The sequence below is a fragment of the Podarcis erhardii genome (assembly GCF_964252035.2).
Source record: "Podarcis erhardii genome assembly, chromosome: 7".
In the NCBI taxonomy this organism is placed as follows: Eukaryota; Metazoa; Chordata; class Lepidosauria; order Squamata; family Lacertidae; genus Podarcis; species Podarcis erhardii.
In genome coordinates this window covers 8,234,908-8,259,381 of record NC_138511.1, presented here as the reverse complement: position 1 = coordinate 8,259,381, position 24,474 = coordinate 8,234,908, and the positions used below count along the sequence as shown (strand labels likewise).

Sequence of the window (24,474 nt, the reverse complement as noted above, 5' to 3'; positions counted from 1 at the left end):
TCAGCACCCGGGGCAAGGCAAGTAATTTGCGCCCCCTAACCCATGGATTTGCGCCCCCTAACCCATGAATTTGCACTCCCTAACCCTAACCCCCAGATGTTGCGCCTGGTGCGGCCGGGCCCCCCTGCACCCCCCACGCTACACCACTGTCTGGGGGGAAGCACCCAGGTGGAACGGGAGCAGCCTTGGTTGTGGGGGGAGCTCAGCTAGGCTCCTTCCAGGAGGAAAGAGGACCTTTGGGCAGATGGTCAGGGGCAACACTTTGGACAGGTGGGCAGATTTTGCCATTTGCAAACTGTCCTTTGCCTGTAGGTGCAGAGAAATATGCCCAGAGACTTGCATTTGCTGGAGGCAGGAAACTGTGCCACAGATTTTGCATGTGTAAAATGGGGTGCATCCATCAATAGAGCACCCCCATTTTCACCACTGTTTTCCTCCCTCCTCCTGCCAGTTTACTTACAGCTGCTGCACCTTCCTGGGCTAGTTTGTTTGTGACAGATTAACATAGAAAAACTGAGATAATGAGGTAAATGTCACACAGAGGCTGGGTACTGCCTTTCTTTTCATTGGCAGGGTCCCTACTTCATGCTAAAAGTTTAAATGGTAACATTTAGAATCACAGAATTGTAAAAGCCGGAAAGTACCCCCTCTCCCCAGATCATCTGGTCCAACCCTCTCTGGTGGAGGAATCTTTGCAAGATTCTTTGCATTTCCAGTGAAAGGCAAAAGGATGCATTTCAGCTGGCTGGAGATCTTTTGTGAAATCTCCATGTGTTTTGCACATTGAACCTCTGCAGTCAGGAATATAATAATAATAATAATAATAATAATAATAATAATAATAATAATAATAATAATAATTTATTTATACCCATCTGGCTGAGTTTCCCCAGCCACTCTGGGCGGCTTCCAATCGAGTGTTAAAAAAAATACAGCATTCAATATTAAAAACTTCCCTAAAGTTTTTCAGATGCCTTCAGATGTCATTTAAAGATAAGATAGCTACTTATTTCCTTGACATCTGGTGGGAGGGTGTTCCACGGGGCGGGCACCACTACCGAGAAGGCCCTCTGCCTGATTCCCTGTAACTGCAGAGAGTTCTATGGATCTTACCCCCAGTTAGATTGCTGTTATGTGTGCATCGTAATGGATCAGCACCATTACCTGCATCCCTGGACACACTGTGGGGAGCAGGGCCATGTGGGACTCTCCTGATGAGCTCCTGCACTTCAGAATTTGCCATGGCATTGCAAGTCTGGATTGCATGGAGTGCCAAGGGGGACAGGTGCCTTGGGCAGCCCATTAGAGGGACAGCAAACCATATTTTGCCCCCTTCCTTTGTCATACCTCTCGCTGCCTGTAGCAACGCAGAAGCAAGCCCCTTTCAATTTGGTTTCGTTGCAGGGTTTGTTCTCCACTGGGTGGGGAAGGGGAAGAGGTGTAGCCAGGGAAAGAAGGCATGGGAAAGGGAGCACACCTGGTCTGCAAGAGCAGCAGCTTCAAGAGCAGCCAGTATGTGGCTTGGAAGATGTGCTTGAAAAGCCTACAATCTTAGCCAAGTCCACACCACAGTAAACCTTATCCAGCCTCTCTTCAAAAGGAGCACGGTCTAGGCTTCCCTGGGATTCTCCCATCGAAGAACGAGATGCAGACTTGCACAACTGGCACTGGTACAGGTGCCATGTAATACCTGTTATGCATTTATAAGAACTCAAATCGTTTGGTTCTTTGGAACTCCCCGCCTCTTGAAATTAGGCCGGCGTCTTCACTGTACTTTTCACAATGCCAGTGCTGCCAATTGAAGCGGTCATGTCGGCAGACAAGGGTGAAGCGATCTCCCAAGTTGATAAGGGCTTTATATACTAATAGCAACACCTTGAACTTGGCCCGGTAACAAGCTGGCAACCAGTACAGATCCCTGAGCAAAGGTGTTCTGTGCTGATGAGGCCTCACTCCCGTCAACAATCGTGCTGCAGCATTCTGCACTAACTGCAGCTTCCAGATCAAGCGCAACAGAAGCCCTACATAGAGTGCAATGCAGTCTCATCCATGAAATAACTGGTGCATGAACTACTGTGGCTAAGCTGTCCGTAACTGTTTGAAACTGTACTCCCTGAATTATTCCTTCACCTGCTTACAAGGAGAGGCTTACTAGCCATTTTAGGCACTGATTTCTTTCTGTTTTGTTTTTTTAAAAATAATCTCTTAAAGCAAAAGGTAATTATTTTTTCATGTCCTGTGTACAGTCATACCTTGGGTTGAATGTGCTTCGGGATGAAAGCGTTCAAGTTGCGCTCTTCGGCAACCCAGAAGTAATGCGCAGATGCTCAAAATGACGTCACGCGCATGAGCAAAAGTGCCAAAACGTGACCCGCGCACGTGCAGATGCGTGGACACAGGTTACGTTTGCTTCTAGATGTGAATGGGGCTCCAGAACGGATCCTGTTCGCATCTAGAGGTACCACTCTATTCCATCTGGTGAAGGGCCTCACTCCTGCCAGCAGTCATGCTGCAGCATCTAGATCAGCCCTCCAGATGTTTTGGGACTACAAATCCCATCATCCCTGACCCCTGGTCCTGTTAGCTGGGGATGATGGGAGTTGTAGTCCCGAAACATCTGGAGGGCTGAGTTTGGGGATGCCTGATCTAGATGAAGCACAAGGGCGGCCTCACGTAGCGCGCATTACAGCAATCCAGCCCAGTTCTCAAAGATCAACTCAGTTTCACACATGCACACCCCTGCTAGCCAGGAAGGTACTTACCCCCTGTCAAGCCAAGGTGGATACTCCAGTAGATCTGAAGGCACAGGAGCTCCTTCTTCATCCCGCGCTTGCAGTGGCAGTCGTAGAGGGGGCTCTCCTGTAGCACCTCCAGCGCTGCCTGGCACTCTTTGTTGGCCAGCATGGTGTTGCGGTCACGCCCAGCCACACACTGGCGCAGCGTGCGGTAACGGGAGCTGCAGCTGGGCTCGGCCGCACACAGCTCGTTGGCGCGGACACAGTCCACAGGGATCCGCCAGGTGTGGAAGTCCTGGGTGGTCAGCGAGGAAGAAGCAGCCCAGGTGTGCAACATCTTGTCTGCAGGCAAGGAGGAGAACACAGGGAAACGGCTCAGAGAGCAGAGACACAGGGCACCACGTCCCCAAAGCCTGGGTAATAATAATAATAATAATAATAAAACATTTTTATTTATATCCCACCCTCCCCAGCCGAAGCCGGGCTCAGAGCGGCTAACAACAGTAAAATGATGAAACATTCTAAAATCATTTCATTATAAAATTAATTCAAATCAGATTCATGGCAACCATTGGGCTAGAGTTCAATGAGGATTACCAAAGGAGGGGGTCAGACTGTGCCTTGGCCAAAGGCCTGGTGGAACAGCTCCGTCTTGCAGGCCCTGCAGAAAGATGTCAAGTCCCGCAGGGCCCTAGTCTCTTGTGACAGAGCGTTCCACCAGATCGGAGCCACAGCCGAAAAAGCCCTGGCTCTGGTTGAGGCCAGCCTAACCTCCCTGTGGCCTGGGACCTCCAAGATGTTTTTGTTTAAAGACCGTAAGTTCCACTGTGGGACTTAACAGGAGAGGTGGTCCCATAGGTACAAGGGTCCTAACCCGTATGGGGCTTTAAAGGTTAAAACCAGCACCTTAAACCTGACCCTGTACTCCACCGGGAGCCAGTGCAGCTGGTATAGCACCGGGTGGGTGTGATCTCGCAGCAAGGACCCGATAAGGAGTCTCGCCGCAGCATTCTGCACCTGCTGGAGTTTCTGGGTCAGTCTCAAGGGCAGCCCCATGTAGAGCGAGTTACAATAATCCAGTCTGGAGGTGACTGTCGCGTGGATCACAGTGGCTGGGTCAGGGCGAGAGAGGTAAGGAGCCAACTGCTTAGCTTGGCGGAGATGTAAAAATGCTGCCTTTGTTATAGCTGCAATCTGCGCCTCCATGGAAAGAGAGGTGTCAACGATTACACCCAAACTCTTAACGGACGGTGCTGGCACTAATTGCACCCCCGCAAGAGATGGGAGTTGGCCCCCCCATCCCATATCGTCCTTTCCCAGCCAAAGGACCTCTGTCTTCGAAGGATTTAACTTCAACCGGCTCCCACGTAACCATCCAGCCACAGCTTCCAAACATCTGATCAGCGTGTCTGGGGCCGAGTCAGGATGGCCATCCATCAACAGATAGAGTTGGGTGTCATCAGCATACTGATGGCAGCCCAGCCCAAAACTCCGGACAAGTTGGGCGAGGGGGCACATAAAGATGTTAAAAACTCAGTGTTAGAAACTCAGATTTATAAGCAAGGGGCCAAATGGCTCCTTAAACCAAATTTGCAGTCACCAAAACGGAATGTCTAGGCGGCAAGACAGCTCTAGAGTCTTTTTTTTCAAATGATGGGCTGACCGTGATCGATTCTCAGTTAAACATCTCGCTAGTTCAGAGCACAATCTTGAGCTAGGTTAAGAGCATGGAGAACTTAAAGAAGAAAAGTCACTTGATCCAAGGACAGTCCAACAGGCCTGTTGTGACCTCTTTCTCTTAATCATGAATCACGCTGCACAGAAAAAGCATTTGGGCTACAGAAATTCATTCCAACTGTGCAGATAAAATATAATTGATAGAATTCTGCAGGATTAGTCTGTGAAAACTGCCCCGATCCAAAGATCCCCAGATGGTGGAGATGTCAGGTGTCATCCTGGCCCCCAGGCATCTTCACTGGATTGCAAGTGATTGAGAGAAGTTATTCTCCCTCTCTCATAACATTAAGAACTGCTTGTGGGTATCTAGCTGGGCCCCTGGTCTGATAGTAATAATAATATTTGTACCCCGCCCATCTGGCTGGGGCTCCCCAGCCACTCTCAGAGACTTCCAACAGAGATTAAAAAATACATTAAAATGTCACACATTAAAAACTTCCCTGAACAGGGCTGCCTTCAGATGTCTTCTAAATGTCAGGTAGTTGTTTATCTCTTTGACATCTGATGGGAGGGCGTTCCACAGGGCAGACGCCACTACCAAGAAGGCCCTCTGCCTGGTTCCCTGTAGCTTTGCTTCTCACAGTGAGGGAACCGCCAGAAGGCCCTCGGAGCTGGACCTCAGTATCTGGGCTGAACGATGGGGGTAGAGACGCTCCTTCAGGTATACTGAGCCGAAGCCGTTTAGGGTTTTAAAGATCAACACCAACACTTTGAATTGTGCTCAGAAACGTACTGGGAGCCAATGTAGGTCTTTCAAGACAGGTGTTATGTGGTCTCGGCAGCCGTCACCAGTCTAGCTGCCACATTCTAAATTTGTTGTAGTTTCCGGGTCACCTTCAAAGGTTGCCCCACGTAGAGAGCATTGCAGCAGTCCAAGCGGGAAATAACCAGAGCATGCACTACTCTGGCGAGACAGTCTGCGGGCAGGTAGGTATGACGTTAACATATGAGAGAGTGCTGGAGGTGAAATAGTTAAACAGGTTGCCCACTCAGGACACTTTTCTGTGGCGATCACACAGGGTCCCAGGATGTTTCACTGTCTATTGTGCCACCACTTTATTTCTCGCTGCCACCACCCAGGCCTTACCTGGTACAATACTGAGTCCAGTCAGGGTTAAATTAAACTACAAACTTTTGTTTATTTATTGCAGTTTAACAAGCATGTGGTTTCATAAACCGTATCAGTCAATTACATTCATGGGGTGCCTATCCCGACCTATAACTTCTGCTATCTGCTCTAACTCACTAAACCACCTCTCAGATATTTACTTGTCTGCCTAGCTCCTAACTGTTCCTGACTCAGCCTATTTCGTTACACTAACACAACCTACCCACAACTCTAGCCCAATTCACTCCCACTCCAACCAACCACCCAACTCCCAACGAACTCCCCAACACACTCCCCCCCAAACTCCTCCCTTTGCCCCTCCCAGAGCTGGTTTTATAGTCCCACTGACTCCACCCCCCCCGGGTCCTGACTGGGCAACCTGTTTAACTATTTCACCTCCAGCACTCTCTCATATGTTAACGTCACAGTAGGATCTCAGCCTGCATACCAGATGGAGCTGGTAGACAGCTGTCCGGGATACACAATTGACCTGCGCCTCCATGGACAGCTGTGAGTCCAAAATGACTACCAGGCTGCGCACCTGGTCCTTCAGGGGCACAGTTACCCTATTCAGAACCAGGAAGTCTTCCACACCAGCCCGACCCCCTGTCCCTCAAGAACAGAACCAAAATGTTCTTTGGTTCTGATGTTTTAACATTTCTGTGTTACCAGGAATGGCAATGAGAGGATCTAAGTATTAAAATAGTAGCCCCAAGCTCATCCTGCCCCACCTGAAAGGCTGCCTCTCCTTCAACTCAGCAGGATCACCAGGCTTTCAAGGCCTCACAGCTGGTGAGTGTTAGCACAAGGAGGCCACCCACATCCTTTCCCAGACTAGCCCCAGGGAGAAGCGGAGAGCACACCACCCAGAACCTGCCATCGCTCAGCACCCAAGGGTGCTTTCCTGAATACTTCATATATTTGCTGGAAACTGCCTTGAAGCATTTGTTCAGGCAAAAGGCAGAGAAGGCATCTAGCAATCAAATGCATGGACCACACATGGACCAAGAGCCACGAGAAAATCCAAGCTTCTTGTGTCTCATCATATGCAGAGAGAAACCAGGTGTGCTCCTGCCAGCCAGGAGTCAACAACATTTGAGGGATCAGGTGCACATCTGGAGCATAGCTGTCAACTATGATTTGAAAATAAGGGACCAGCAGCCAAAATAAGGGACCTGCAGCCTCACCTGTTCCAGGCACTCCAGTCTTCCTGTCCTCCTGCAGTCTGGTCAAACTCATACTGGTAGCTTCGAGAACACTGTCCAACCAACTTTGTAACCAGAGCTTCAACTGAATAGAATCTGAATCACATGCACCACAAGGCCTATGCAGCCTCAACTTAAGATGGCTCCCCGGCCTGGCTTTGCACTGCAAAGTTTGCAGCAGCACGTGCAACAAAATGGCGTCCAGCATTCAAAAACCTCCTCAGCTTGCATTAACTAGCCACACACAAGGCATGCAAGCTCCACCCCCCAGTCGTTCTTAGACTTCTTATTGGGTGAGCAAAACAGCCAAGCAACACAGTTGGATCCTCCCTCCTCCCTGGCCAGCAGGGAGGGAGAGGAGCTGCTTCCTTTGAAATTTAAGGGATATCATTTAAGGGACATTTAAGGGACATCCATCAATAAGGGACAGCAGCGGGACATGGCGCTGGAATAAGGGACTGTCCCTTCAAATAAGGGACACTTGACAGCTATGATCTGGAGATCTGAAAAAAATGCCCTGGGCACCACAAAATGTGGAAGAAAAACTGGGGGTTACTCAAGAACCTCCGTGCCCACACACGACAGGAAAGGCACACACAGAGAGAGAATATTTAGGACAGCTAAAAGCAAGCTTTTCTTCACATTAAACTAGGGCACTAAATTATGTCTAAATTATTTGTATAGAAACATAAAAGTGGCTTGCTTAAGCCATGCAGTCCAAGTATCTAACTTAGGCCTCCTTACAGGTAGGGTTGGGACACGGGTGGCGCTGTGGGTTAAACCACAGAGCCCAGGACTTGCCGATCAGAAGGTCGGCGGTTCGAATCCCCGTGACGGGGTGAGCTCCCGTTGTTCAGTCCCTGCTCCTGCCAACCTAGCAGTTCGAAAGCACGTCAAAGTGCAAGTAGATAAATAGGTACCGCTCCGGCGGGAAGGTAAACGGCATTTCTGTGTGCTGCTCTGGTTCGCCAGACGCGGCTTAGTCATGCTGGCCACATGACCCGGAAGCTATACAGCGGCTCCCTCGGCCAATAAAGCAAGATGAGCGCTGCAACCCCAGAGTCGGTTTACCTTTACCTTTACAGGTAGGGTTCACATGGTGGAAGTGAGAAAACAAAGCATTTGCTAACCTTCTTCTCAAGGTGAGGGGGTGTGGCCTATCTAAGTCTGGCAGAACAGTTTACTCTATGGTCTTAACCCCTTCGTGCATTAATTAGGGTTAAGCATGTTGGTTGTATGAGGCTCATTTATCGCACATCGCCTGCCCTGACAGATGGCAACACCTGTCTCAGCAGCATCAGAAGCACCTGGGCAGCTCTTTTGCAGGTAAAGCGCTTTCTTCTCTTTCTTTCTTTCTTTCTTTCTTTCTTTTTGTCACTTTAAAACCCCCAGCTGCCAGCATGTCTTTGGCAGGAAGGGCACAACTGAATGTCAAATTAAAGTGTTACCGGAAAATCAGTTCTGGGGGCACAGTGAGGAGGCAGACTGCCCAGCACTGCCAAGCCTCACTTTTCATATTTTTAGTTACAGATAGGTAGCCGTGTTGGTCTGCCATAGTCAAAACAAAACAAATTCCTTCCAGTAGCACCTTAAAGACCAACTAAGTCAGTTCTTGGTATGAGCTTTCGTGTGCATGCACACTTCTTCAGATACACTGAAACAGAAGTTTCCAGACCCTTCTATATAGTGAGAAGGTGGGGAGGGGTATTACTCAGAAGGGTGGTGGGAATGGGTGATTGGCAGATAGCTGTGATGAGCCTGTTGACGACTCTTAACGACTGCAATAGGTCTTACAGGAAAAAGCAAGGGGTGAAAAGGTGAAAAATGGCTTTGTCATGTATAATGAGATAAGAATCCAAGGTCTTTGTTCAGACCAGGTTTCTCCATGGTTTTAAGTTTGGTGATAAGTTGTAATTCAGCAGCTTCTCTTTCCAGTCTATTTCTGAAATTCCTTTGTAGTAAAACAGCTACTTTGAGATCTTGTATAGAATGTCCTGGGAGATTGAAGTGTTCTCCTACTGGTTTCTCTGTCTTGTGATTCCTGATGTCCGATTTATGTCCGTTTATTCTTTGGCGTAAGGTCTGGCCTGTTTGTCCAATATAGAGAGCTGAAGGACACTGTTGGCATTTTATGGCATACACAATGTTAGACGATGATACACAATGTTAGACGATGGGTGGGGTTGGGGGGTTGGGTGGCGATGTATCTATTTTGCTTAATGTATGTAGGGTTTGGTGTCCACGTTGCCCGTGCAGGTTCTCTGCTGTTCATTTGTGTTTCTTTGGTGGTAAGAGAGGTTGGGGTTGGCCTAGGGGTGTGGTTGTTTGTGACTGGCTGTGGTGATCTTTGTTTCCGTGTGTGAGTGGGGTGGGTGGGTGAAACACCATAACCAGACATTGGAGAGACCTGTCAGAAGTAAGCATGGACCAATGGTACCAAATAGCATGGGAAACAGCCCTACTACAAAAATTAACCAATACAGTGGTACCTCAGGTTAAGTACTTAATTTGTTCTGGAGGTACGTAACTTAACCTGAAACTTTTAGAATCCTAGAATCATAGAGTTGGAAGAGACCACAAGGGCTATCGAGTCCAACCCCCTGCCAAGCAGGAAACACCATCAGAGCACTCCTGACATATGGTTGTCAAGCCTCTGCTTCAAGACCTCCAAAGAAGGAGACTCCACCACACTCCTTGGCAGCAAATTCCACTGTCGAACAGCTCTTACTGTCAGGAAGTTCTTCCTAATGTTTAGGTGGAATCTTTTTTCTTGTAGTTTGGAACTATTGCTCCGTGTCCGCTTCTCTGGAGCAGCAGAAAACAACCTTTCTCCCTCCTTAACCTGTTCTTAACCTGAAGCACCACTTTAGCTAATGGAGCCTCCTGCAGCTGCTGCACCACCGGAGCACGATTTCTGTTCTCATCCTGAAACAAAGTTCTTAACCTGAAGCACTATTTCTGGGTTAGCGGAGTATGTAACCTGAAGCGTATGTAACCTGAAGCATTTGTAACCCGAGGTACCACTGTAAACTGAAACTGGCACAGGGACAAACAGAAGAAGACGCCTATGGTTCCCCTTTATCACATACACAGTTCACTTTTCATTTTTCATGTATCACAACTCTCCTCACTGTTCAAGTTGGGTGGAGCCAAGAGGAGCAATAAGGGTACTGCAAGCTCAGTGTTGTTCATTGAAGGACAGCTTCCAAACACCACTTTTAAAGAGAAAGGTGGAGAGAGAGAGAGGTCTGCTGTTTCTTCTCCAAAGCCAAGAATATCCCATTGAAATGCTGGGGCTTTAGTCATTCTTGGGATTTGAAGAACCCATCTCCTGCACAGCTGTCCTACAAAGTCAGCCCTTTCTAAAGAATCCGGTTGCCTTTATATTTTCAGGCACCAAAGAAACATCCCAGCAGACTCCGAGAGCCTCCTAAAACATCCATCAAACCTTACTGCAAGACAAGAGGAGGACAATGGCGATTCTTTCATGTGCTGCAGAAGAAGGAGGAATCAGAAGGAGCTAAGAAGCAAGAGGAGTCAGGGGTTGTGCTGCGCAAAGGCCTTGGAGGGATATGCTTGGTAGAATCCCAGACTGCATCCCTTAACCAAATACATGAAGATGATCTGTACTCTGCAACACTTAAAAAGTACATGCCCAACATCCAGACTGCAATGTGTTGCCTGTTTTGTAGTCCAGTCAAATGAAGAAACTGTGCTGTCATCACTTACATTCCTGGCTTTGAATCTTGGATCCGACAAATTTTCAGGAGCATGAATCAGATGGCAATAAAATTATGTTGCTTTGTTCTTTCCCCCAAGCCCAGTCCTCTGAGGTTTCTTCTAGAAGGCAGAAAGAGATCCACCAACTATGCCAAGAAAAGGAAGACTACAAACAAAGAAAGCATTGAATCCTTCTTCCTTCCCTTGTCACAATGGCAAGGCCCCCCAAAGGGCAGAAATGTATCTCACGCTTGCATTTGAGCTGTACTCTCAGGGTTTGCTTGTCCTTGGGGTACAGGAATTGTAGTGATCCAGTACATAGCTAAAGGTAAAGGGACCCCTGACCATTAGGTCCAGTCATGACCGACTCTGAGGTTGCGGCGCTCATCTCGCTTTATTGGCCGAGGGAGCCGGTGTACAGCTTCTGGGTGATGTGGCCAGCATGACTAAGCCGCTTCTGGTGAACCAGAGCAGTGCATGGAAACGCCGTTTACCTTCCTGCCAGAGCGATACCTATTTATCTACTTGCACTTGATGTGCTTTCAAACTGCTAGGTTGGCAGGAGCAGGGAGCGAGCAACGGGAGCTCACCCTGTCGTGGGGATTCGAACTGCCAACCTTCTGATCGGCAAGCCCTAGGCTCTGTGGTTTAACCCACAGCGCCACCCACGTCCCTAATACAGTACATGGTCTTACACAAATGTGTTACTGTTACACAGTTTTAGAAATCATTTGGAGGGCATAAATACATGAAAACTTGGTCTTAAACATTTTGTTCATCATTCTAAAAGAAAATATTTCTTAATCCAAAAACCTTTCAAAATGTCCGGGGGGGGCACAGGAAGGACAGAATGGGACAAAAGGGCTTTGAAGAAATGGGGAAATACCTGTTTTCTCCCCTTTTTCCAGTCCGCCCCCATCCAGTCTTCAAAGCTCTAAATTTGGGCAAAAATTCCTAACTTAACAGGGTTCGAATTGGCCGGACTGACCAGGAACAAGATTTTGGGGCAAAGGTGGATTCAATGAAGACATTGACCCAGTGTGTGGCAGCCTTCAAAAAAAGTAAATTCCGTGCTAGGGATCATTAGGAAATGAAACTGAAAATAAAACTGCCAATATCAGAATGGCATTCTATAATTCTATGGTGTGGCTGTACTGGGAATATTGTGAACAGTTCTGCTTAAAAAGCAAAGGTACCCCTGACCGTTAGGTCCAGTCACGGACAACTCTGGGGTTGCACACTCATCTCGCTCTATAGCGCCTCAAAAAGTATACTGTTGAATTTTGGGACACTCCCACCACATGTGGAGGTATGTGCCTGAGGAGGTGCACCCTCTCCAGCATTTTCAACTATTCTGGACAACAGCCATACAAGAAATATGTAAAATAACTAAGCAAGTAATAGACATCACCCCAGAATTGGCCCTACTAAACATCTTCCAAGACAACAATGCCCATTTACACCACAAAGAACTTATAACCCACCTGCTCTCAGCAACCAGAAACATCATAACCAGACACTGGAGAGACCTGTCAGGAGTAAGCATGGACCAATGGTACCAAATAGTATGGGAAACAGCCCTACTAGAAAAATTAACTAATAAACTGAAACTGACACGGGGACAAACAGAAGAAGACGCCTTCACCCCGGTATGGCTCCCCTTTATCACATACACAGCCCAACAGGACAACGACAATAATCCACCAACAGCATACAAATCAATATGGCTAACCTGATCCAAAACACCCACCCACCTCACTCACACACGAAAACAAAGATCACCACAGCCAATCACAAGCAAACAATCACACCCTAAGCCAACCCCAACCTCTCTCACCACCAAAGGAACACAAGTGAACAACACAAGCAACGCTGACACCAAACTCTACATACATTAAACATAATAGAAACACCGCCACCCGACCCCACCCCCATCCATCCTCCCTCTCCCCACCCCCCCCCTTTCTTTTTTCTTTCTGTTTTCTTCTCCCCCTAATGCCTCAACAAATGAAACGGATTTGTAAAAACGTTACATGGAAGAAGAAGAAGAAGAAAAAAAAAAACGAGGCACTACACTTCTGTAAAACAAGAAAATCCTTAATAAAAATTTTTTTAAAAAAAAAAAAGTATACTGTTCAAGGTGTATAAACCTATTATTTACCACTGAATTGGAGCAAACATCAGTCTGCAGAAAACCTGAATCAGGCATCTCCCAAACTCAGCCCTCCAGATGTTCTGGGACTACAATTCCCATCATCCCTGACCACTGGTCCTGTTAGCTAGGGATGATGGGAGTTGTAGTCCCAAAACATCTAGAGGGCTGAGTTTGGGGGTGCCTGACCTGAATTGTTGTTTGCTCCAATTCAGGTTTTTGGTGGGGAAGGGGAGGGAAGCAGCACAGACCAGGAAAGTGCCAGCTTGTGCCTGGAAAGTGCAGGGTGTGGATGAGCCCTGAATATTGGACAGACACATGTCTTCACATAGTTCAGCTATGGAACTCACTCACACAGGAGGCTGTGACCGTCACCAACTTGGATGGCTTTAAAGGAAGATTAGACATATGAATGGAGAACAAGGCTATCGATGGCTGCTAGGGCACCATGCTGGCAGAGGCTGGCTTCCACTGTCCCCAGCCTGGGGGTCTTCTGCATTTCACTGGCCCTCCAGTCATGCAGTCTCAGGAGGGTCCTGTGAGAAAGTGGAGAGGGAATTGCTGCTTCCTCTTTTAAGCCGCCATCTGTGAAATGACCTCGGTCTCAGGCTGCTGTCTGCAGAAATTAGATGCTGAAAGTCTGGAAAGCCCTGAAGGGGTTATCCCAGCAGCCTTGAAGCAGAGCATCCCCTCTCCCAAATGCAAAGGGGTTGGGCTCCATCACATGTCAGACATGTGGGTGCTGCGCGGAGGTTAGCACAAGGTGACACGAAAGCCACAGTTCACGCATTCCTTTGAATTCAGCACCCTCTCAGGGTTCACCTAAGTTCACCCAGTTCCATGCCTGTGACATGTTGTTTTCATTAAAACTGCATGATGCGCTGAGAGAGAAAGCATGACAAGATTTGATGCCTTCATCTGCTTTACAGGATTAAAGTCACGCAGACTCAGGAGAGGAGGGAATTTGGGAGCGGTGAATAAGTTGGTGTGTTCTGATTTCATAGGCTTGTAGAGCTGGAAGGGACCCCAAAAGTCACCTAGACCAATGCCCTGCAGTGCAGGAATCACAGCTGAAGAATTCTTGACGGACAGCCATCAACCTTCTGTTTAAAAACCTCCAGTGAAGGAAAGCCCACCATCTTCTCAGGTACTTCGTTCAACTTCCTGATGTTGAGTCAGAATCTCCTTTATTGTCACTGGAATCCATTGGTTTGGGTCCTCCCCTTTGAATCAGCAGAAAACAAGCTTGTTCCATTTTCCATGGGTCAACCCTTTAGATGTTTGAAGATGGCTATTGTGTCACCTCTCAGTCATCTCTTCTCCAGGTTAAATGTACCCAACTCTCTCCACCATTTCTCATAATTCTTGGTCAGTTTGGCCATCCTGTTTTCCACACCTTCAGCTTGTCAATCTCCTCCTTAAACTGTGTTGACCAGAACTGGTCACAAGACTCCAAGTGGAGTCGGACCAAGGCAGAACAGAACAGAACAGAACAGAACAGAACAGAACAGAACAGAACAGAACAGAACAGAACAGAACAGTACTATACTTCCCTTGATTTAGCTTCCTGGGAACCTCCAACAAGAGCCACCAAAGGCTGCATCTTGGACTGCTCAATCCTGACATCCATACTTGGCCAAAGCTGTGGTTGCTCAGCTTTGGGCACCTGCTCTGAGTGTCATATGAGCCACAGAGACCAGCACTGCACAGAATGAGGCAGAACGGGTTGTCCAAGGTAAAGCCAAGAGTTGCAGGCAACCTAGGAAGCTGGTGGCCAAGGTGGTGACAACCCTTTGAGTCAAAGCCAAGAACAAGGCTAAAGGAAAAGGAGGGAGGGGGAAGGAGGAGGCCTGTCAATGTCAGCACAAGAAAATACAATGGAAACTTGAAATGACCAGTTGCCTAAAGTAATTTGACACAGGCAAACAAGCAACAGCAAAGTTTGGGAAGCCAGGAAGCTGGTTCATCCAGCATCAGACCATTGGTCCATATAGCTCAGCACTGTCGACAGGGGCTGACAGGGGCACTCTGGGAATTGGGGCATGCTCTCTCCACCACCCCCACCCCCAATCCAGAGGGAGAAGCAGGCCTGGGTGGGAGCCATGGCAGGACAACCCCTTAGCAGTGGGTGAGAAGAAACTGCTAAGAAACCCGAGGAACAGGATCCAGCTGCCGCCAGCAGAGATCAAAACTTGAGCCTTCAAAGGGCATCTTCTCCCAAGACTTTGTTGCTGGCCCAGTTGCTCTTTGAAGTGCGTCAGTAAAGTTTTAAGGCTTTGTAGATCCCAGCTCAGGGAAAGGATGGCCTGCCTTAGGGGGTTTATTAGAGCATTGCCCATCCCTGCTGGGTGCATGGCATTTCCCCACCCCCATATGGTCCAGACTACATTTCCCATCAGCCCCAGACAGCATAGCAATGCTGAACTCTTAAGACTGCACTGGCTGGGGCTGATGGAAATTGTACTCTGAAGCTTTGAAAAAGGATTGGACCGCCATGGGATGAGGATACAGCTATCAGTGGTTGCTAGCCAAGATGCCACTGTGCCTCAGAAAAGCAGCTGCCAGGAACTGCAAGTGGGCAGAGTGCTCATGTGCTCATGTGCTCATGTCCAGCTTGCAAGCTCCCCAGTGTGAGAACACGATGCGGGATGAGATGGTCCATTTGCTTGACCCTGCTGGAAGGGAGGCAGAGAAGGCTCTGCCCCACATCCATGGAGCCCAGCAGGCCAGCAGACACAATCACCTCCTCTCTTCGCAAGAGTGAGTCTCTCTGTCTCTCCCCATCTTCCTTCTCCTCCACACCCCCACCCTGAACCGATCCACTTAATCCAGCACAAATAAGCTCAGCATTTCAGGGCTGCTGCAACTCCCTGCTCACCCTGCTTCTTTTGTACTTGGCTTGGTCTGGCAGGAACGTCCCATTGAATGGGAAAACTCAGCTTTCCCCCTGCTTGGTTCAGGCAACGCCTCCCTCCCTCCCCCCCCCCCCGCCCCCACCCACTTGACAAAGGCTGGGAAGGTTTCCCAACAGCTTCTTGGCTGAAAGACAGTGGGGAGAGGGATCAAAAGGGCTGCCTCTCCAAGGCCCCCTGCCTCCAAGCACACACAGCCTGGCACTGGCTTGTAATCTGGGCCCATAGAGCCTTTGCCCGCCCCGCCCCACTGATGCCACCACCATACACAGAAAAGGCACCAGGCAGAGCCCCTAGGAAGTGAGGCAGCAGCGACACCTACAGGCAGGTGGGCCCTCTGCCCATTCAGTGCTTCCCAAGGCAACACGCAGATGGGGCAGTTCGAAGGGTTGCTCCTCCAGATACTTTCCAGCATCATGTTCCAGCTGAAGCCTGCCTGCTCCGTTGCAAGGCCCTCTGAAGGCCAGCGCCTGGTCCCTGGCAGTAGCCAGCACACAGCCTCTCCATCCCAGAGGCTTATGGGAGACCCTGGACACTGGCCTTCAAGTCTTGCATGGTGACCCCCACCTGAAAGGGAGGTGCAGCTGCCTCAGAGAGGCCTTCTGATCAAGGCCTCAGTTCCTCATGACCTGGCTCTACAGCACACAGAGGCTCAGGGGGACCAGGGTGGAGCTGCCTTGGCACAGGCAGGAGGGTCAAACAGCTGGGGCCAGAAGGAGGCCAAAAGCGGAGCGCTCTGAGAGGTAGGCAATAAGGAAAGTTGAATGGTTGTTCGTGTGGCACCGGTCACATCCTAGCCTATCCTTCCTCAGAGAAGAGTTTGGAGTTGATAACCCGCTTTATCACTACCTGAAGGAGTCTCAAAGCAGCTAACATTCTCCTTTCCCTTCCTCCCCCACAACAAACACTCTGTGAGGTGAGTGGGGCTGAGAGACTTCAGAGAAGTGTGACTAGCCCAAGGTCACCCAGCAGCTGCATGTGGAGGAGCGGGGAATCAAACCCGGTTCACCAGATTACGAGTCTACCACTCTAAACCACTACACCATACTGGCTCTCAGGAAAGGAGACAAAGTTGGAGCAGTTGAAATAACGTATGAAGGGTCTGGATCAGGCGAAAAGGGGTTTCATCTAGCCCAGTATCCCATTTTCACAGTGGCCAAATGCTCCTAAGAACTTAAGATTCTGGACAGACAGCCTGTGGACCTGGAGGTTCCACAAGAATATAAGATCTTGATGGACCAGGTCAATGGCCCAGCTAGTCCAACATTCCTGTTCTTACATTGCTCAACCAGATGCCCTAAAGGGAATGTTGCAAGAAGGAGCTGAACATAACAGCAACTCGCTCCCCACTTGCAATTCTGAACAACTGGAGGATTATTCTTACTTAAATCCCCACCCCCACCCCCTATTTCCAGGCAGAGGTCTGTGTCAGAGCAGGGTTTGTTTGTTTTTGCCCCAAACTTTCCCTGCAAATACCCATTCTTTAAAGCTGAATCGGAGAAAACATCAATTTGGCTTTTCAGCGGATTGACGCTTGCTTTGAATGAGATTTAAAGGGTGGGTGTTCGCGGGGAAAGCTCTAGAGCAAAAAGAGGGTGGGCGCTCAGACACGGAGCTTTAAATCGCAGGCTGTTCCTGTTGATAAGGGAAAATAGAAGGTGTTGCAATTCCCCCCCCTTGGTTTTAACACTGGAAAGAGGGGAGGAAAGGTAAGCCCTGAGAGTCAGAAGTGTGACTACATAGCTACCCTGGCCAGCACCCCTTGATAGGTCTCTCCTCCATGAATTTGTCCAATTCTCTCTTAAACCACCACTGGCCTATGACAGTGCTCACTCCTAAGTTCAGTGACTTGAGTCTCAGAGCATTTCCAGACAGAAAAAAATAAGTCCTTTCGCACCTCTAGAGGGGAGGGGGCAGCATTTCTGTTTGGTGGGGGGAGCAGGGCAGGAAGAGCAGAAGTATTAACATTTTTCCTGTACTCAAACAACCGTTCCTGGCAAAATTCACCACTGCAGAACTACTCCATCAGCATCTCGTCTGAAGGAAGGAGAGCTCTCACGTTCCAGCTGTTCCCCTCCCACACACCCTATGGCTTTATTGCATCATTTTAATTGGTGCTTTTTGTTTTAATATTTTTATGCACACCATTTTGTGGTGTGCATGCAGGATGTGGGAATGTTCTGGGGTGCAGGAGAGGATATATTGACTAATTATATCCTTATCCAACTTGTGCTAACAAGTTCCCAAAATATCAGCAGAGTTTATGACATTCCCTTTTAAGTTCGCAATGGTAACGCTTGCACAGGTTCGCTAGAACCTCTATAATAATTACTCTGGTAATTTCTCCTTTGTTCCCTCTTAAAATACAAGACACGACACAGTCTTTATAAAAGTATAAAAGAGTTTACTCACGTTCTGTTCACAATATGATCCCAGAAGGTAGGCAGGCAGCTTAAAAAAGGTTACATACACTTAGAAACTATCTTATAGGAAGATAGTACTGTCCTCTCTTGGCTGAGAGCCAAGAGGGCATCCTTAGATGTTTCCTCATCGAAGGAAGATGGCAGAGAGAGGCAAGAGGCAAGAGGGAGAATGGCTGCCTGCCCTGTGCTTTTATCATTACCTGCACAGGTGAGGCCACACCCACCTCTGGTCACATGCGGAGGAAGTCCGTCCCCAGGAAGTTTACCTGCTTGCTGGACAGACATCCCTCCCCATGTTCTAACATGTACACTCTAGGAATGTTGTCATTGACTGCTCCTGTGTTTACATCCCACACAGGATACACGTTGCAAAGAAGCAGAGTTCTGCTCCAACACTGGACAGAGGCAGTGTACACTGAGATACAGTGTGGTGTACTGGTTAGAGTGTTGGACTAGGACAGGCATGGTTAAATTCGGCCCTCCAGATATTTTGAGACTACAATTCCCATCATCCCTGGCCACTGGTCCTGTGAGCTAAGAATGATGGGAGTTGTAGTCCCAAAACATCTGGAGGGCCGAGTTTGCCTATGCCTGGACTAGGGCCTGGGAAAGCAGGATTTGAATCCCCACTCAGCCATGAAGTTCACTGGATGACCTTTCGGGAGAACCATGTATGTCACCTTGATCTCCTTGCAGAAAAAGGTGGGATAAAAATTCAATAAAATATTGGAAATATTTGTGAAATGATTTTGTGTGGACAACAGTCATTGGACAGGGTGTTGGGTGAGAAGCATGTGAGCTCTACATTGGGGAAGGGGTGCTCAGTTTTAAACACCAGCTGTTTCAGGAAAGAGTCCCAAAATTGGCTGCATATTGTTTCTGCAAGAGGAGCTTGAGACCTTTGACCTTGCTGCCTCCATGACCACCAATCAATAGCCCACCACTGGCACTTCTATACCACCAGGTGGAGTCACCTGATACAGTAAGATCATAAGCACATAAGAGGAGTTTGCTGGATCAGGCCCATAGGGGCCCATCTAGGGCATCATTCTGTTCCCACAGTGCCTGACCAGATGCCCCAAAGGGAAACCCACAAGCAGGATTCGATCACACAAGTATAGTGGTACCTTGGGTTACAGACGCTTCAGGTTACAGACGCTTCAGGTTACAGACTCTGCTAACCCAGAAATAGTACCTCGGGTTAAGAACTTTGCTTCAGGATGAGAAGAGAAATCGTGCGGCGGCAGCGGGAGGCCCCATTAGCTAAAGTGGTGCTTCAGGTTAAGAACAGTTTCAGGTTAAGAACAGACCTCCAGAACAAATTAAGTTATTATTCAGAAGCATTGCTTCCTCCAAGCATAGCCATTGTGGCTAGGAGCCTTCTTTGTCATGAAGTTGTCTAATCCTCTTTTAAACCCATCCAAGGTGGAAGCCGTCACTGCCTCTTGTTCTGTGGGAGGGAGTTCTGTAGTTTAACCATGAGCTGTGTGAAGAAGTGCTGTTGCCATCCATTTCTGTTGTGTGCGGGAGAAATGTGATTCCCCCTGCTCCTTCCTTCCCTGCTCCCCCCCCCAACAACACACACACACACACACAAGCACTTGGAAGAGAGCCATTATCTGAATGGTGTTCAGCAATGGTCTTCCCTCCCCCTTTAGGCAGCTTTGGTACCCTTGTCTAGCGCAGCTCATCCCTCATCTGGAAAAGCCCCCCCTTGAGCATAGCAGACTGTCTTGCAATGCACCTCTGATCAAATTGCTGGAAAGGAGTGGAGCCCAGCGTCCAGGGGACACGTGCTGAGAGACAATTTCATCCCATGTAGTACCTGCTCCTTTTCTTGTGTGACTGTCAGCGGAAGGCCAAGACAGAATTCAGAAGCCACTTCAGCCCTAGAAACCAACATGTCAGCGCTGTGTGCTTGTCTAGCTATGAGGTTAGGCAGTTTTTCACCAGACATTCATGCAAGGCAGCATGGAAAAGTTCCAATGGCAAATGGTGGCAGAATATTATTTGTTTGCTTGTTTGTTGCATTGATATCCCGCCTTTTCCTCCAAGACCTCTGTGAGGCAGGTTAGGCTGAGAGTGAACGGTTGGCCCTAGATCACCCAGGAAGCTTCATACCTGAGTGGGGATTTGTTTTTTTTTATTATTATAATTTTTATTGATTTCCAATACAAATGTACAAAAATTCCATGTCCAAGTTTTCACAGAATATCTCTTTTTGAACTTCCTTCAGCTTCTCTGTTAATCATCCATATTTAATCTTTAGTTACGCATTCCCTAAATTTTATATTGTCATTAATATACCCTCCTACTTCTATTTCTTTTTAACAATACTTCTCAATTTTCACAGTGCTTCTTGAAACCCCACTAGCGTTATCTGTCCATCACTTAAGCTTTTCAGATATTCTACAAATTTTCCCCAGTCCTCGAAGAACTTTTGGTCTCGAAGATATCTAATCTTCCCAGTTAATTTGCCCAATTCTGCATAGTCTGTCAGTTTCATTCTCCATTCTTCAATCGTCGGTAGTTCCTCCTGTTTCCATTTCTGAGTGGAGATTTGAACCCTGATCTCCCAGGCCCTAGTCCGACACTCTAACCACTCCACCACACTGGTTGCTTTGACTTTATCACCACCAAACAACACTCTTAGAAGGAGCTGACACCAAGCTCAGTAAGGAAACAGAGCAGTCCTCCCTCTAGGCCTGGGATCCACAAAGCAAGGAAGCAGCTTCAGCAAGCAGCAGCAACCTTGATCGTTAACAGAATCATCCATGAGAGGGATGGGAAAAGTCACCCACCCAGGATGCTCACCCACCAAACTGCCACAGGTCCCACTCATGATAATCCAGCCCAGATGAGACCACTATATCCCAAGGTATCAAGAGAGAACTAAATCTAGCAACAAAACAGCAGGAATCATCTTTACTGCAACTGCAATCAAGAGCCCCCAACTCAAGATACTCCACTTGGTTAAGACTTGGCGATCCATCTGTCCTGTTTCAGTTTCTGTTTCCAGAATATGCTTCCATTCAGGGATAATTCAATCCAAGCCATGGACACAAAGCTCACAGTGCTATAGGAATCCCCCAAGCGTCGTTCCAGGAGACCTAGCCCCTAAATCCCATGCCCTGCAAACCACGTTTTGCCCCCTAACCAGGAAGAAAAGGGCAACTTCCCCATTCCCACTGGGATCTCTCTCCTTTCACATGATGCCTGAGCCCATCCCACATTAAAAAGATCAGCTTCTTCCTCGTTTTGTGACCCTGTTCAGAAGCCAGCCTAAAGACATCCGTGGAATTGATGTCCTGTCAGTTCACAACGAGACACTCTCCATGGATTTTGGACCTGCTCTGCATTGGTGATCCAGGACCCGGCTTGTGAGAAAAACAAAAAACCAATGCCTTTCCCTGCCAAATCTTCTGGACACCCAAGTTATCCCAGGCACCTATTGATGTCTGTGGTCAGCCAGCAAACGGAAAGCAGATCTGGAAATCTAATCATGCAGTTTGTCTGGGTGCCAAACTCCTGTTCCAAAGGTTGCATTTGTAATTGGTTTGCCCCCTGCCTGGATCACCTGTCCTAGTGCCAGCCCACACCTTGCTGCTGTATCAAGAGAAGAAGAAATCCCACACACGCCTCCAGAAGACGGAATACCTCCCCCCCACACACACACACAACAAAGAAAGCCAGAAATGCTCGCTGCCAGCTAGTCAAGGCTGTACGCTCTCCTCCAAACCCACAGCAGGCCTTTTTCTTTAAAAGTCATATGTGAGGCAACACACACAGAGGACAGCAGATTTGTGGAGCTGGGCTGTTGGTTCTGCTGACAAGTTCTAGCTTTCCTTATCATACAAAGGAAACGGTTTCAGTTGCACGCCACTCTTGAAAGGTAGAGCGAGCCAGCTGTGGCTTTGCAACTCAGCTTCAACTCCCAGAATCAGCACCACACGAGAGCAGCTTTATTCACCAAGCTGGCTGACACCTTCCAGATGTTTTGGACTACAACTCTCACCACCACCCCAGCCAGTGCAGTGACTCTCCCATCCACTGAAGCATCACACAGCTGTAGGTTTGTTAGGACACCAAGGGAAGTTGCATAGGAACACAGAAAGCATTATAGTGAGTCAGACCATTGGTCCATTTTGCTCAGTATTGTCTACACCAACTGGCAGCTGCTCTCCAGGATTTCCAGCAGGGGATCTCTCCCAGCCTCTTCTAGAGATGCTGGCAAGGACTGAGCCTGGGCCCTTCCACATGCAAGGCAGATGTTCTACCACTGAGCTACAGCCCTTCCCCAACACAGCAGGAGGTTGTTGGAGAGTATTCCAGGTGAAAGGAAGGAGGTGGGCAGTCTAGATCCAGCTGGGTGGGTGGGTGGGTGGGTGGGTGGGGGTCCAGTGGACCCTGGACCTCATCATCAGCCCTGCTGGTCATTGCTGTTGCCAACGGCCCAATCCTGGCCACCATCTCCTTACACTGTGTTGTTTGCATACACACACATTTGTGCAGAGAAAGACAACATGACGACTGGGGTCAGTCTCAGCCTCCGAAAGCATTGCATTTGGCAAGGGCAGTGGAAAGAGAAGAGGCAGAGGTGGGGAAAGGCTGGGGGGCTCAGCAGGCCCGAAATGAGTATCACGCACCCTTCCTCCATTGAGAATGGAGGCTCTCTCTGTGACAGCACCAGTCACTAGCCCAAGCGGGAAATGGGGAGTGGCCAGGTTTTGGCAGGAGGGCAGGCGTGAGCTGCATCCCCCAGTGATTGCTCTCTCATGCCCAGTTACAGCCAGGATGCCCAGAGAGGGCAAAGATTGGTCAGTGGGCTCCTGGGGCCCCTGTGCCTGTTCCAGCTGGTCTTCCTGCCACAGACCTTTGCGAGGCTGGACCTTCTCTTGAGGAAGACCCTTCCTTTCCCTTCCCCTCTCTGGTTCTGCACAGACATCTGGCATTCTGGGGGTGGGCAAGTGCTTAGCTCCCACTGAGGTCATTTTCTAGTCCAGCAAAGCACTTAAGGCGGTCTCTTCACGAGGCGCTGGCCACCCGCAGCCTGGTGTCAGCATTTGGGTAGAGATGGAGGTGATACTGTTTCTCTCCCCTCATATATATGGGTGGGTGGGCAGGAGACGCCCCCCTCTCCGTCGCCCTGGCCTATTTCTCCAACTCGCCCTTCAGGACACCCCCGCCCGCCCGTCCCTCAACCTAGGACTCGACCTGGGGCAACCCCAGGAGACTGGCCTCTCACTACCCTCCAGCAGGCGGGCGAAGCGGACTTTTATGCCCCTCAGCTCGTGAGCCAGGGAGGTTGATTCCTCCGGACAAAAAGAGAGGACGCCCCCCCCCCAACCAAATACACCACCCTCCCACCCCCACAGCTCCGGTTGGCCTGGAAAGACAAAGATGACAATGTCGCCCGCACCCCCGCGCTCTCCTTCTTTCAACTAAACTTTCGGCGGGGGCTCTCCAAGCCGACCTTGGCGGCGGGGAAGCAGCTCAGATCAGAAGCGCTGCGGTGAAGCAGCCGACCCCCCCCATCCCCCCCCCCCCGCGCCAGCCATGTCCCATTTCCTGCCGCGCTCCCAGCTGGCAAAGGCAGCGCTGCCCCCCACCAGCTGAGACGCCCCCTGCCAGGCAGATGCGCCCCTCCAACACACACCCGTCCTCCCTTCACACAAGAAGACCCACCAGGGCGCCCCCGTTCCAGTCTTCCCCCACCCCGCTCTCAGTCCAGGCTCGGGCGCCCCTCTGCCTCGCCGTCCAGGGTCCAACCTTCCCCGGCGCACCTGCTCGGTCACTCACCCAGGCAGAGGAAGAGGCAGAGCACGCCGGCGGCGATCATGGCAGGCAAATCGTCCCCGGGACCGGCGGCGGCTCCGCCAAGGCAGCAGCAGCAGCAGCTCCCGCGCTCCGTGCGCTCTCACGGCTCCGTCCGCCCGTCCTGCCGCCGCCGCCGCCGCCGCCGCCCTGCTCCTCAGTCCCCGCGAGGCGGAGGCGCCGTCCGCCGCTCCGCCGGCAGCATCTTGCCTGCCTGTCTCTTCCACGACGACGGAGCGGAGCTCAGAGCGGAGGCTCCATGCCGCGCCGCCTCTCCGCGCTCTCCGCCTGCCCGACGACGACAACGAGGACGGCGCTCGGCTCGCTCTGGCGGCCGCGGGAAGCAGCCGCAAAAGTGGCCGGCAGGAGGCGGAGGAGGCGGAGCTGTCCGCGGTGCTTCGCCCGGCCTCCGCGCCCGCTCCTCGGCAGCCTCTCCGCAGCCCGCCGGAGCCCAGACGTGCAGAGCTCTCCCCCGGCGGAGGCGCGGGCGGGCGGGGACCTTTTGAGGCGGAGGGGAGGCCCTTGGTGGCTCCGCCAGGGAGGGAGCGAGGGCGGGGCACAGCCTCGCCCGGGCGCGCCGTCCAACTTGGCCCTGAAGACGCGCCGCCCGGGATGCCGCTACCTTCTGCCCCAGCAGCAGCGGCGGCGGCGATGCCTCCCCTCCGAGT

At 49.9% G+C, this 24,474-nt stretch overlaps 1 protein-coding gene across 1 annotated transcript in view; it reads right to left on the bottom strand.

Moving 5' to 3' along the window:
* Positions 1-23,928, bottom strand: part of GFRA2 (GDNF family receptor alpha 2) — a 92,280-nt gene extending 68,352 nt beyond the window's left edge. Inside the window, exons 1-2 of the mRNA XM_081868489.1 lie at positions 23,792-23,928; positions 2,763-3,077 (exon numbers count right to left, since the gene is read on the bottom strand). Of these exons, the coding sequence (XP_081724615.1) occupies positions 2,763-3,077; positions 23,792-23,831 (355 nt within the window). The 5' untranslated portion in view covers positions 23,832-23,928. The remainder of the gene's footprint in view (positions 1-2,762; positions 3,078-23,791) is intronic.
* Positions 23,929-24,474: the final 546 nt, after the last annotated feature.